The sequence below is a fragment of the Halichoerus grypus genome, chromosome 14 (genome assembly GCF_964656455.1).
Source record: "Halichoerus grypus chromosome 14, mHalGry1.hap1.1, whole genome shotgun sequence".
NCBI lineage: Eukaryota > Metazoa > Chordata > Mammalia > Carnivora > Phocidae > Halichoerus > Halichoerus grypus.
This window is the reverse complement of record NC_135725.1, coordinates 42330853-42346702: the sequence shown is the minus strand read 5'-3', so window position 1 is coordinate 42346702 and position 15850 is coordinate 42330853. Positions and strand designations below refer to the sequence as shown.

At 38.6% G+C, this 15850-nt stretch overlaps 1 protein-coding gene across 1 annotated transcript in view; it reads right to left on the bottom strand.

The window, feature by feature from the left end:
* Positions 1-15850, bottom strand: part of CCDC171 (coiled-coil domain containing 171) — a 312847-nt gene that overhangs the window by 275298 nt on the left and 21699 nt on the right. Inside the window, exons 3-4 of the mRNA XM_078061217.1 lie at positions 14853-14988; positions 4270-4444 (exon numbers count right to left, since the gene is read on the bottom strand). Of these exons, the coding sequence (XP_077917343.1) occupies positions 4270-4444; positions 14853-14988 (311 nt within the window). The remainder of the gene's footprint in view (positions 1-4269; positions 4445-14852; positions 14989-15850) is intronic.

Below are 15850 nucleotides of genomic sequence, written 5' to 3'. Positions count from 1 at the left end.
CATACAAACACACCTGTTAAACAAACCAAATAGAAAGAAAAAAAAAAGCCACAGTTAGTAGTATTATTTTTAAATTATATTTGTGTTAATTAAAACCACAATGAGATACCACCTCACACCAGTCAGAATGGCTAAAATTAACAAGTCAGGAAATGACAGATGTTGGCAAGAGAAAGGGGAACCCTCTTACGCTGTTGGTGGGAATGCAGGCTGGTGCAGCCACTCTGGAAAACAGTATGGAGGCTCCTCAAAAAGTTGAAAATAGAGCTACCATATGATCCAGCAATTGCACTACTGGGTATTTACCCCAAAGATAGAAAAGTAGGGACCCGAAAGGCTACGTGCACCCCGATGTTTATAGCAGCAATGTCCACAATAGCCAAACTATGGAAAGAGCCAAGATGTCCATCGACAGATGAATGGATAAAAACAATGTGGTATACATATGCGTGTGTATGTGTGTGTGCGCCTGTGCGCGCACAATGGAATATTACTCAGCCATCAAAAGGAATGAAATATTGCCATTTGCAACCTAGAGAGTATTATGCTAAGTGAAGTAAGTCAGTCAGAGAAACAAATATCACATGATCTCACTCATAGGTGGAATTTAAGAAACAAAACAGAGGAACATAGAAGGGAGGGAAAAATAAAAAAAGACGAAATCAGAGAGGGAGACAAACAATAAAAGACTCTTAACTATAGAAAACAAACTGAGGTTTAGTGGAGGGGAGGGGGTGGGGGGATGGGTTAACTGCGTGGCGGGCATTAAGGAGAGCACTTGTGATGAACACTGGGTGTTATATGCAACTGATGAATCACTAAACTCTTCCTCTGAAACTAAAATAAACAAACAATGTTTGTGTTTCAAATGGATCGTATGTTCAAAAGGTTCAAAATTGAAAGGTATAAAAGGCACAAAAAATCTCCCCCAATCCAGTTACTCTCTCTACATGACATTATTCCATGGTCTAGCATCCCAGATTGCAGGCAAGAAATTTAAGGCCATTTGATTCCTGTTCCTTTGCATGTGGCCTATTTTCCTTTTTGTGTGCTTTGTGTCTTTTCTCTTTGAAAAGCTTTAGGATCTTCACTTTGTCTCTATTTTTCTGAAGTTGCATAATGCTTTGCCGTCAGGTGGGTCTATTTCTTGTCTTGGTGGTGAATATTCAATGGGCCCTTTCAATCTGGCAACTCATAACCTTTAGTTCTGAGATGACTTCTTAAATAATTTCATTGCTGATTTATCCCTCCCTGTTTTTTCTCTTATCTCTTCTTTCAATATTACCTATTATTCAAAATGACCCTCAAATTTTCTTGCCTTTTCTCTCCTGCTTTTCCACCTCTGCCTTTTTTACTCTAATTGCTAGGAGATTTCTTCCATCTTCATCTCCCAATGACATTTTTCATTCCTGATTTCATATTTCTAAGTTCTAAGAGCATCCCCTTTTTTTATAGCATCTGGTTCTTGCATCATGGATAAAATATACTCTCTTTCAGCTCTGAAGATATTAATGCTACTTGTTTGTTAAATCTTCTTTTCCCTGCAGTTTCTGATTCTTCCAAATTATTTTTTTTCTCTCCATTTTAGAGGCTCTCCCCAAGCATCTGGTAACTCTTGATTGTCTTCTCTCAATTAAGGTAACTGTAAAGGTGACACACTCATATACCCACCCATATACCCACCACCTAGATTCTGAACTTGAGGATATAGGGCTTGATAACTGTGGTCCTTCACTGGAGGAGGATCTGGTGGGCCATTTATTAGGAGACTCCCAACATCAGTATCATTAGATTTTTCCTTTTGGTTTGGTCAGATGATCTATAGAAGAGTCTTCTAAGCTCCCACATAGAGAACAGAAATCTGGGTGTTAGCTTTTGGAGAAACCAATAGAAAAAGGAGGCTGGAAGAAATACTTTCTCAATATTCAGCATTGAGTATGCTATCTTCCTGGTTTTGCTAGTCTGGAGACCCTGTATTTTATCATCTCCAGAGATTAAGCCACCCTACTCCCAGTTCCCACTAGAAAGTGAGAGAAATCCCAGAGTACACTGCTCTTGGGAAGGAGATGAAAAATCCAATTGCCTCTAAAGCAAAAAGCTTTCATTTAACCCTCCTTATTTTACCTACTACTGCTATTCCAATTCCTAATTCCAGAGTATCTGGTGCTTCCAGTTCACAAACTTTTGACTATCTAACAAGTTGTCTGCCAACTGTTTATTTAAAAGAGATTTAACAGGTTTTTTCCCAAAGTAGTTGTACCATTTACTCTCCCACTTACAAAGTATAAGAGTTCCAGTTGCTCTACATCCTTACCAACATTTGGTATTGACAGTCTTTCCAATTAGCACCACCTAATATGTATGTAATAAACAGTCTCTGTGGTTTTAATTTGCATTTCTCCAAAGACAAGTAAGGTTAAGCATTTTTCATCTCATTAATGGCTATTCTATCTTCCTCTATAAAGTATCTGTTGAAATCATTTGACTTTGGGAAAATAACTTCCCATCTTCCCTGGACTTCAACCTCCTCATTATTAAATCAAAGTCACTAACTTGTATATCTAGTGCCTTTCAATTCTTATATTCATAAGTTCCAGATAGTGTTGTGGTTATTAAATGCCAGACATAATCAAAAATACTTCTGACCAGTGGCAATAACCCAAGACAGCTGGCGACAACTCGGGCCTAGAACCTTTACAGTAACTGCAAGTTAACACTTGTTTAGTCCCATGTGGTTAACAAAGAACTTTCATTTTTTTCACTTCATCCTTAAAACAACCTAGGCTCAAATGTCACTAAGTAAGTGGTAAAACCAGGATCTAAATCTAAATCTTCTGAATTCAGGTTCAACGTTCTCTTAATTAAAACCTGCTGCATACACAAATGTTCATAACAACACTGGGGCGCCTGGCTGGCTTGTCAGTAAAGCACGCAATTCTTGATCTCAGGGCTGTTAATTTGAGCCCTACATTGGGTATAGAGATTACTTAAAAATAAAAGCTTAAAAAAAAGGAATATTCATAGCAACATTACCCAAGTGCCCATTAACAGGAAATTGATAAATATATGTGGTATGTCATACAATGTAATACTAAGCATCAACACAAAGTTCATACAACAATATGGATGAACTCACACAATGTCGAAGGAAAGAAGCCAGACATAAAAGAATACATTTTATATGATTCCATTTAATATGAAGTACAAAAAAGAGGCACAATTTATCCTTGCTATTAAAAATCAGAATAAATAGGGCACCTGGGTGGCTCAGTCGTTAAGCATCTGCATTCAGCTCAGGTTATGATCCCAGGATCCTGGGATCGAGTCCTGAATCAGGCTTCCTGCTCAGTGAGGAGCCTGCTTCTTTCTCCCTCTCCCACTCCCCCTGCTTGTGTTCCCTCTCTAGCTGTCTCTCTCTGTCAAATAAATAAATAAAATCTTAAAAAAAAAAAAAAAAATCAGAATAAATAAATAAATAAATCCATGTGGAAGGACTTCTGGTAATTTTCCATTCCATGATCTGGGTGCTTCTTATACACTTACATTAGGCACATTTCTTTACATATGTTATACTTTTTTAAGATTTTATTTATTTGACAGAGAGAGATCACAAGCAGGGGGAGCGGCAGGCAGAAGGAGAAGCAGGCTCCCCACCGAGCAGGGAGCCCAATGCAGGACTCGATCCCAGGACCCTGGGATCATGACCTAAGCCGAAGGCAGACGCTTAACCGACTGAGCCATCCAGGCGCCCACCTACATTGTACTCAAATAAAAATATTTTTAAGTGCTCATATGCTACATAACAGAGAGCTTTTGAGGATTAAATCTACTACATTTTACTTTTCTAGGCACCACCCTCTAACCCCGTGGTTCCCAAACCTAGCCAATCAACAAAATCACCTGCAGTCCTTCTTGAATATATACTCTCTCAAGCTAGAAATTCTAATTCAGAAAACATGTGACCAGGGGCCTGTGAATGGTTTTTTTTTTAATCTCTATGTGATTCTGCTGATTGATTATTCATGGAACAACTGCTCTACAAAGTGATTAACAGAATTTTGAACCCCTTTTTCACATGCACAACATACAAAAAATTAATGTAAAGTAGCTGAATGTTCACATGAGTGCTAGAAGACTTTATACACACCCAGTAAGGCTGTGTCCATCAAAGGCCTACCCCTGACACTCTATGGTGAACATACGCAAAGTGAGCGAGGCTACACAATAAGATTAAAACCCTAAACACGGGAAAAAATAGAATAGTCTTACCACAGAGTTTTTCTTGGATCCTATGTGCCTCAGCTAATCTTTCTTCAGCAGCCCGTCTCCCAAGACCAGCTTCCTTTCTAGCAACGGCCAGGTCATATTCCAGACTTTGTCGCAATGCCTCTCCTTTTTCAACCTCAGATCGCAGCTTGGCAATCTGGCTCTCGTAGCTTGCCAGCTAAAACAGATTTCGAGATCACGAACCAATATTAAAATATGGCACCAAGATTATGAGATCGCGCACCCAAACATTTAAATGTCTTAGAGAAATGTTTCTATAATATTGATAAGACAAGAATTTATGAATTTATATTTTTCTAAAAGACTGGAAAAGAAGCACTAGCCTTACCAAATGACACCCATTAGTTTTCTAATTTTAGAGAATCCACTAGAGAAAAAAACAAAAAATGCTTATATGATCCTATAAAAATAAAGAGAAATTGCAACTTTTTTTTTTTTTAAGGTAGGCTCTATGCCCAATGTGGGGCTTGAACTCATGACCCCAAGATCAAGAGTCGCATGCTCTACTGACTGAGCCTGCCAGGAGTCCTTAAAAATTGCAAGTTTTAATCAGAAATAGTCATGGCTAAGAAGTGAAAAATGACACATAGTAAGTACTTTAAAATTCATTCTCTCCTCTCCACTTCCTATTCCTTAAATGAAGTCAAGAAGGAAACTGCATCAAAGCATAGTTCAGTAAATATTGTCTGCATTATTTCTCTTGATTATGACATTACTGATGGAGCACAAAGTAATAAAAGTGCCAATTTTGCAGGGATTTTAATGAACTAATATCTAATTTATCTAATATCGAGACAACTAGATATTTAATAACTAGATCTAATTTATCTAATAACTTTTCATGAGTAGTGCGACAGAAGATAAGTCAGAGAATCAGAACTAAATGACTTATAAAGTCCATTCCCACTCCAAAATTCTATGATCTAATCAGTAATCCATTAAGTAATATTAAATACTTCCTATGTGTCAGGTACAGTTAAAGATATAAAAACAAACATTATAGAGTCCCAGATCTCAAGTAATGAAATGTTATAGAAAGGCACAGGGGACAAGTTTTATAAAAGAGGTAAAAATGTTACAATAGTTCAAAGAAAAGCAAAATCATGTATTGCTGGTGGTCAAGAAAGAGATGGTGGATGAGACAGAATGCTAGAAAGGCATCACGTAGGAAAGCACTGAGCTACTATACCAGACTAGAAAAAGATGGTCCCATTATCAGATAAGAAAAGATGAAAGAATTTCCAAAGGGCAACATCAGAAATTACCATAAGTAGCTGTTAATATGTAGAGTGCAGCAGAATTACACACTTTTCCATGTATAAAGGATAAAAAATAGTAATTTTTATTTTTAAAAAATTTTAGCAAAGTCAACATCTTCAAATATTTATGCCTACAAAATAAGAATTTACAAATATCTTTTAATAGTAAAGAAAAAATTATAGAATCTTAATTACGTATTCAGGATAACTTATTTTGGGGGCGCCTGGGTGGCTCAGTCGGTTAAGCGTCTGCTTCAGCTGGGCTCATGATCCCAGAGCCCTGGGATCGAACCCCACATCGGGCTCTCTGCTCAGTGGAGAGCCTGCTTCTCCCTCTGCCTGCCACTCTGCCTATCTGTGCTCTCTATCTCTCTGTCAAATAAATAAATAAAATCTTAAAAAAAAGATAACTTATTTTGTTTCAGAATCACTCTATCCCTCCCTGCCCACTGTCTCCCCCCTCATAAGACTAACGTTGTTAACATCTGGGCATTCCCAGTCGTGCCAGCATTCACCTGTTTGCCCCCAGACCCCTCCCTATTCTTCTACAGCTATGCTCTGTATTGTCGGAACTACATTTCCCAGGTTCCCTTGACAACTGGCCTCTCCCGTTTGACCACGATGAGGCACTTGTGATATACTTATAAGGGCAGAAGTAGTGAACCCAGGGTAGTTCTCCCGCTCCAGATCTACTTTCAGCAGCGCCCCTGTCTTCCCTGTTGCTTCAAATCCTCCTGGATAGTGCCTCCTGTCAATCACTGAAGACCCCTTTGCAGGTAGAAATGGGATACTTTTGCAGGGATCCATGGCATACAGTGGGATCACTACTTAAATTATCATGAGCAGTTTATAATAAAGTGCCAGTTGAGGACAAGCCTTGGGGAGATGAGGTAGCAACTGCACTTAACCATTAGGGCAGCATTGTTTATTTCAAGACCTGTAGGGTAGAAAGGCTAAATGTGACTATGTTAGAGAACTTATAAAGACAAAATGATAGGGGCGCCTGGGTGGCTCAGTCATTAAGTGTCTGCCTTCGGCTCAGGTCATGATCCCAGGGTCCTGGGATCGAGCCCGGCATCGGGCTCCCTGCTTCAGCAGGAAGCCTGCTTCTCCCACTCCCCCTGCTTGTGTTCCCTCTCTCGCTGTCTCTCTCTCTCTGTGTCAAATAAATAAATAAAATCTTTAAAAAAAAAAAATGACAGGGGCGCCTGAGTGGCTCAGTCAGTTAAACATCTGCCTTTGGCTCAAGTCATGATCCCAGGACATCCCGGGATCGAGCCCCACATCGGGCTCCCTGCTCAGCGGGAAGTCTGCTTCTCACCCTACCCTCTCTCTCTCTCTCAAATAAATAAATAAAATCTTAAAAACAAAATGATAAATCTCAGAGCTTTAGCATCTCAGTTCAGAACAGTCAGAAAGCCAGAGTCTCTATGCTACTTTAAAAGAATCTCTTATTTCTTATAGCTCCATGGCTGAAAAGGCTAAAGACCAGACAGAAAATCTAATTATGGGGACTGCAGAATTACATTACAAGTTGAATGAAGAGTCTCACCAAGTTTCTAATGTTAAGATAGTACATATCAGTTGGGCATTAAGTAGGAAGGTAGGAAATGGGATGAGGGCTTTTGGAATTAGACAAAAACCTGAAAATTATAAACTTCCAAATCCCCTCTAAACATCCCTTACCAACAAAAGCAGCTTCTCCTCCCTGTCTGAGATAATTAGCCTTCCCTGGCTTAAAGACTTAACTAATGAGCACGCCTGAGACAGTTGCCTTGCAAGAAGATTTGCAAGCACACGTCCACCACTCTTTGTCACCATGGCTAAATTCAGATCTCAGTATGCCGTAGGAGGAGAAATGCATAGTCTGCTCTAGGAGAAAATAGCTTATGTAGCAAAAGAAATGCAAGATCTTGCTAATCTTATATTAGCAGAAACCTGCAGAACATACATAGGATTGGTTTGGATTTAATAAGCTAGTTCTAACAGTTTGCTAAGATGGGTGGCTGTAAGTTGAATTCAACACCAGCCTACAATCACTTAATAAAGTCAAAATGCCAGTACTTTCCTGACATAATATGGAGACTTAGGAGATGGGTGTGGTTTAATGTGAGCAAACCAAAAACCTCCCCTTTCCCTAACTACATCCTCTTCAAGATGCAGAGGAACTAAAATGATACAAACGTAGTTATCTGAAAGGGCACCTGCTCCCCAGTGTTTATAGCAGCAATGTCCACAATAGCCAAACTATGGAAAGAGCCCAGATGTCCACTGATAGATGAATGGATAAAGAAGATGTCATGTATATATATATACAATGGAATATTACTCAGCAATGAGAAAAAATGAAATCTTACCATTTGCAACAACATGGATGGAACTAGAGGGTACTATGTTAAGTGAAATAAGTCAAGCAGAGAAAGACAATTATCATATGATTGAAATCACATGTGGAATTTAAGAAACAAAACAGAGGATCATAGGGGAAGGGAGAGAAAATAAAATAAGATGAAATCAGAGAGGGAGACAAACCATAAGAGACTCTTAACTATAGGAAACAAACTGAGGGTTGCTGGAGGGGAGGTGGGTGGGGAGACGGAGTAACTGGGTGATGGGCATTAAGAAGGGTGCATGATGTAATGAGCATCGGGTGTTATATGCAACTGATGAATTACTGAACTCTACCTCTGAAAGTAACAATACATTATGTGTTAATTAATTGAATTTAAATCAAAAAAATAAAAGTTGAAAGCTCAAAAAAGAGTGCAAAGGATATTCCTTTCCTAATTAAAATATTACAAAATACACTGGAGTGGACAGCACAGGCATCCTTAGAAAGCTCTGGTAGCTAATCTCCATATACCAGAGATTATAGTAGATGATGCAGATAATGGTGGATACATCACGATTGAGACGGACTCCCCAATTTCAACTAAAATAATGGAATTCCAGCATGGTGAAGTCCAAGTGGTAGCAATTAACCATGAGAAACAAGGTGAGAACGGTTACTACAATGGACAGCAGGATTATAGTAGTAATCCTAGCCTTCTGACCCCAGGTATTTGTGGTGGCATCTAATTGATTATGTTGTACATAGGAATTAAAGAGACGGGCAGCCTTCTAAAGCAGCTCTGTCCAATAGATGTATAACACAAGTCTTGTGTAATTTTAAATTTTCTAGTGGCAACATTTTAAAAAGTAAGAAATACATGAAATTAATTTTAATGTCTTTTATTTAACCTAATATATCCAAGATTATCATTATGTCAACATGTAATCATATGAAAAATTATTAGTGAAATGTTTTGCATTTTTGTACCAAGTTTTTGAAATCTAGCATTTTACATTTACAATACATCTTAATTCAGACCAGTCACATTTCAAGTACTCAAAAGACACATGTAGCTAATGCCTACCATATTCAAAAAGCAGTTCTAAAGCATTATTTGATCTAAATTAACAAACAATAAGAAAAACAAAAGATCTAAATCTGATGAGCAAAATCCTAACTTGAGCCTCTGAAATATAAAGTCCTACCTTTCTATCATTGTAACCTTAGGACCATCTCTAAGACTAAGAACTGCAGCTGCCCTTTGCATATCTGTTATACGTATATATTAGTGGGGGTATTTTTGGCTCCTCCCCTCTGGCGTCATATGAAGAATGTTGGTAATAGTAAATTTTCAATTAAATTCATGAGGTACCAAATTATAAAGACCTGATAGTGAGGACGTGTATCATCTGTGAGATGGATGCAAGGATAAATAAGCCTTTGTGTCCCCCATTTTGGCAAGGGTGGGAGCACCTTCGTACAGAGGATATTTGAGTTGCAACCTGCAATGTTACGCAGAAACAAGATATTACTGTATAGGAGTGACATATGAGCACAGGGGTGATAGATAATAAGGTGTGGACTGCCAATCATTTGCCCATTGATCTCAGGTCCATTCCCCAACACCCTTCATCTGCTCTACTCTATTATACAATTCCCATGCTCCGCTGCCAAATGGCTCGACTTCTAGCAATGTCTCTGGCAATAGCTGCATCTCTTTCAAGGTCCAACCCCGCTTTTCCTCCAACATCTCAACACTGAACAGCCCTTACCATGGCTCTACCTCCCCCCAAACAGCCCCAACTGCAGGACTCTGGTCACATCATCTCTTCCCATTGGCCCTCTGGCCTATAGGCGGTGGTGGCTTCCTGCTATTACTAATCTCTAGGGTGACCTCACCATTCTCTATTTGGATTCCTAGGTCTTCCATCACTTGTACAACCAATTCCCTCTATTAATGTCCCTCTTTTTTCCTGACTGGACCATATTTGATTTCTCAAGCTACCCACACAGCTGATAGAAACCTAGCCTCTGCTCATGAGTTTGTTTTCTCACTTAAGGGTTCAACACACGCGACAGTAGCAAAGTGGGATCACCCTCCTTGAAAACAGGTCTGCATTCTTTAACATCTTTATGCTCAACCAGCTATCTTCGAACCTCCTCCTCTCTGTGGCATCCTCCATATCTTCCTTCATATCCTCTACAGCATGCCTCAGCCTCTCAGAGAAAGGTTTTTCACAATTTTTATGCCATGACCCTCCCTGCAATTTGGCAAAGCCTTCTCAGAATTAAAAAAATCAAAGTATAGGGGCGCCTGGGTGGCTCAGTTGGTTGAGCGACTGCCTTCGGCTCAGGTCATGATCCTGGAGTCCCTGGATCGAGTCCCGCGTCGGGCTCCCTGCTCGGCGGGGAGTCTGCTTCTCCCTCTGACCCTCCCCCCTCTCATGTGCTGTCTCTCTCACTCTCTCTCTCTCAAATAAATAAACAAAATCTTTAAAAAAAAAAAATCAAAGTATAAAAACAAATACGTAAAATAAAAGCAAATCTGTGATGCCATAATGTACTTCTTTAATAAGCCACTAAATCACAAGCTCTACGTACAGGTCTCACAACCAGTGTAATTTCAAGGTAGTGACAGGTATAAACAATATTTTGAAACTTGCAATAACTGAATTGTGTATATGTGATTTCTACTGAATATAAAGTCAAAAGTACTGCTAATACTATGATGGCTTGTTAAAGGAGGGCCAACTGGGTCAAGCCTTTCATAACTGAAAGAAATGCTTAATGAGTTAGAGGTTAATAAACATAAAATATAATTTTTCCACATCTAAGTATATGGATTCCTTGGTGTCTCTGTTTCTAAGGATTCCAGCTTAAGAACCCCTACTCAAGAGGACTGGCTAGATCAGTCAAACAACATCATCAGGTCCTGAAGCCTAAAAAAGTCTACTACTCGGTCCTAAGTTTCCAGTATCTTTTGGCTAAAGAAAGCTATACTGCTCTTCTTTACCCTCTTCCATCCTCATTTCTCTAGAAGATTTTCCTGTTCTATCATCACTGTCTGGGCCAAGGAAATATCTGAATAGCTTCATGTTCTCATGTCCTATTTCACACATCTCTATTACCATGTTCAAATGATTCTAACGACCACTGCAACACTGAAAATCCTGTGGCTTTGTCCCAACCCAATCATCCACATCAGTGCAACTTAGTCTCATCTAGAAGCTGTGAGTCCTATAAGCAACTCCTCTCTCCATACCCTATGCCTACTAATAAATCTCAAAAGTAATCTTCTATTTCTAAACCTGTCAAAGAAAATTGAGGCTCAGAAAAATTAAATAATTTATCCAAGAACCCACAACAATAAAATTCCTAGATTTTAAAGGTATTTATTTTTTATTGAGATATAATTGACATATTAGTTTCTGGTGCCCAACATTTCATATTTTGTATATATCGCAAAATGATCACCACAATAAGTCTAGTTAACATCTGTCACCATACATAATTATAAATTTTTTTCTTGTGATGAGAACTTTTTTTTTTAAGATTTTATTTATTTATTTGAGAGAGAGAGAATGAGAGAGAGCACATGAGAGGGGGGAGGGTCAGAGGGAGAAGCAGACTCCCTGCCCAGCAGGGAGCCCGATGCGGGACTGGATCCAGGGACTCCAGGATCATGACCTGAGCCAAAGGCAGTCGCTTAACCAACTGAGCCACCCAGGCGCCCATGTGATGAGAACTTTTAAGATCTACTCTCTTAGCAACTTTCAAATATATGGTATAGCATTATTAACACTAATCACCATGCTGTATATTACAACCCCATGACCTGTTTATTTTATAACTGGAAGTTTATACCTTTTGACCTCTTTCACCCATTTTGCCTACCCCCTACCCCTAACCTCTGACAACCACCAATTTGTTCTCTGTATCTATGAGCTTGGTTTTAGGATTTTTGTTTTTAGATTCCACATATGAGATCATACTGTATTTGTCTTTCTCTGTCTGACTTATTTCACTTAGCATAATGCCCTCAAAGCCCATCCATGTTGTCACAAATGGCAAGATTTCATTCTTTTTATAGGCTGAAAAATAGTCCATTTTGTGTGTGTGTGTGTGTATACAAACACACTATATTTTTTGTATCCATTCATCCACCAATGGACACAGATTTTATTTTATTTAATATTTTATTTTTAAGTAATCTCTACACCCAAGGTGGGGCTCGAACTCACAACTCCAAAATCAAGAGTCACATGCTCGGGGCGCCTGGGTGGCTCAGTCGTTAAAGCATTTGCCTTTGGCTCAGGTCATGATCCCAGGGTCCTGGGATCGAGCCCGCATCGGGCTCCCTGCTCAGCGGGAAGCCTGCTTCCCCTCTCACAGTCCCCTTGCTTGTGTTTGCTCTCTCGCTATCTCTCTCGCTGTCAAATAAATAAATAAAAATCTTTAAAAAAAAAAAAAAAAAAGAAAGAGTCACATGCTGTACTGACTGAGCCAACCAGGCACCCCAGATTTTAAAGATATTTTATGCCAATCACCAGTATGATATGTATTAGCATTAGAAGTATCTAATAAAGCAAATATATGGCCTTAGTTTTTAGATAGCTTCATTCCTCTCTGCTCTACTTTATAATGGGCATATTTAGAAATTATATGACTAAAAAAATTAGTATAAAATACAAGTAAAATCATCTAAACAAATAACTGAAACAATAAGAGTGAATAGTAATTTGAAACTGGAGTTGAACCAATTATAACAGCCTATTGCAAGAAAATTATCATTCTTCCCTGAAATAATTTCCTATCTCTTTAATGTGAACACATATAACAAAACATTTTGATCAAACAAGAGAGAATAGTGTGGTCTAAGAACTCTGATGACAGGGGCGCCTGGGTGGCTCAGTCGTTGGGCGTCTGCCTTCTGCTCAGGTCATGATCCCAGGGTCCTGGGATCGAGCCCCGCATTGGGCTCCCTGCTGAGCGGGGAGCCTGCTTCTCCCTCTCCCTCTGCTGTTCCCCCTGCTTGTGCTCTCTCTCTGTCTCTCACTCTCTGTCAAATAAATAAAATCTTAAAAAAAAAAAAAAAAGAACTCTGATGACAAATGCAAATATATGTGAAAGAATATAGAAGAATGATTATCACAATACAATTACTCCCAAGTAAAATGCATATTTGGTTTGAAAAAATAAGTTTTGGAGATTATAAACAATTAACATACATTTAACAAATATCACTTTACATTCAGTATGTAATATTACAATGTCAATAAAAGCAATTACTGCAATTACCCTTTAAATTATCTCAACTGCCACTAAAAGTACAAATAAAACGGTCATATATTCATTGCTTGCTGTTTTAATCAGAAGCTCCTGTTCCTTAGACAATCTGAAAAAAAGTCATTTTTTTATTCAACACACAGCTACTGAGGACCTACTATGTGCCAGGAAGAACCATGAGAGATACAGGGACAAAGCATGGTTGTAGCTTTCATCTCTCAGGAAGCTTATGGACTAATGAAGAGCAGGTAAGCATGAAATAAACGTTTTGGCTCTGAAATAACTGTAAGAGCACCATGTTGTAGGAGAACAAAGAAAGGAGTCATTCGTCTCACCTACGGGGGCTTTAAAAGGTTTCCTGACAGGACAGCATCAGAATTCAGCAAAAAAGGGAAGGGAAAAACACTGTTTATGCTTAAATGTCAATAAATTACAGCCACTACTGTAGAGCGCAGGCACTTTACAAATTTTATTTCCCTTAATCATCACAACAACCCTTTGGGACCAGCATTTCACAGTGAGAAAACAATGATGTACAGGATAAATAACTTGCCCAAGGTCACATTATCTTGTAAATGGAAGAGCCATGAATGAGTCCAGATTTGTGTGACCTGATATTCTTCCCACCACACCAGGCTGCCTAAGCTGAACTTAAAGAGTAAGTAAAATTTAAACAGAGGAAAAAGAGAAAACAGAAAAAACACAACCGACAGAAGTGATATAAGCATATAATTCATGAATTATCTTAGAGGAAAAGAGAGCTACTACCCTTGGAATATATACACATACCAGGAAATGTATATATTTATACATATACATATAAAAGATATAATGATATAACAAAACAAAGAGAAACTAGGATAATTTATGAATTACACTATGACTAAAAATTCCATACTCAGGGGCGCCTGGGTGGCTCAGTAGGCTGAGTGACCAACTCTTGATTTCAGTTCAGGTCATAATCTCAGGGTTCTGGGATCGAGCCCCTCATTAGGCTCCTGGCTCATCAGGAAGTATGCGTGGGGATTCTCTCTCTCTCCCTCTGCCTCTCCCCCTACTCACACACGTGCACTCATTCTCTTTGTCTCTCTAAAATAAATAAATCTTTTTTTAAAATTCTATACTCAGATCTACTTAAGATTGTTCCATGATCGAGCCATAAAGAACCTAAATTAAAATTTCAGAAATGTCTAATTTACAAATCCTTTAGTCACTAAAGGCATTCATCAGTTACTTTTTTATCAAGTTTAACCCGTTAATTAAAATAAATTTAAGACAACATACAAATATCATAATTCATTAAACTTCTACTTAACACTCCTATACAGTTCCACTATATTAAAAAAAAAAAACTATTTTCTTTATTATAATTTCCTTTTTTTTTTAAAGATTTTATTTATTTATTTATTTTGACAAAGAGAGGGAACACAAGCAGGGGCAGTGGGAGAGAGAGAAGCAGGCTTCCTGCCAAGCAGGGAGCCCGATGCAGGACTCAAACCCAGGACCCTGGGATCATGACCTGAGCCTAAGGCAGACACTTAATGACTGAGCCACCCAGGCACTCCCTATAATTTCCTTTTCAAGTTCAAGAATATCATGGTGATGTTAAACATGGAGTCTGTAATATGAAATGAATCTAAAATAACCAAATTCTACTTTTAACATTATTTGAGAGAAAAAAATTCTACCTCTGCATTGTGCTTAGTTGTTATTTCTAATTTTTCTTTCTTAGCCCGATGGAGTTTCTTTCTGAGATCAGTAGTAATGTCCAAGTCTGTTTCACTTTTAAACATTTGTTTTACATCAGATGAGGCATTCTTCAACCTATAAAATGAGATAATAAAATAAAATTCTCACTAAGTCTATTTCTGGTATTTCTAATAACTTATTTTTCAGAAATCACAAGGAACATGATATGGTCTTTGCCCTAAAGAAACTTAAAATCTAGTAAAAGATGTTGATTGCAAAAGCTAGGTAGAAATACAAAGTAGTGTATGACTAGAAACTAACTACCCTTTCAAGATGGTACTTAAAGAATGATCCTATCACAAGCTGTGTAGTTCTGTTTCGTTTTTAAGATTTTATTTACTTATTTGAGAGAGAGACAGATATAGTGAGAGAGAGCACAAACGAGGAGGAGAGGGAGAAGCAGGCTTCCCACTGAGCAGGGAGCGGGACTCCAGTCTCGATCCCAGGAGCCTGGGATCATGACCTGAGCCTGACCTGAGCCAAAGGCAGATGCTTAGCCGACTGAGCCACAGACTGCATAGTTTTGGAAAATATTGAGTTCTTTTTACCTTTTAAGTACTATGTTTTATTTATTGCAAATGTAATAAATACATATTACAAAAGGAAAAAGCATGAGTGACAGAATATAGATTGAGGATTAAAAAGAGCAGACTAGGGGCGCCTGGGTGGCACAGTAGGTTGAACTTCCGACTCTTGGTTTCGGCTCAGGTGTGATCTCGGCATCATGAGATTGAGCTCCACGATGGGCTCCACGCTGGGCGCAGAGTCTGCTTGTGATACACTCTCCCTCTGCCCCACCCCCTGCTCTCACTCTCCCTCTCTCTCTAAAACAAATAAATCTTAAAAAAAAAAAAAAAGCAGACTAAAGCACTCTCTCCCCAAAATTAAAAATTTAATGAAAGTATCAGCAAAGAGAATTTAGAGATAAAAATCCACA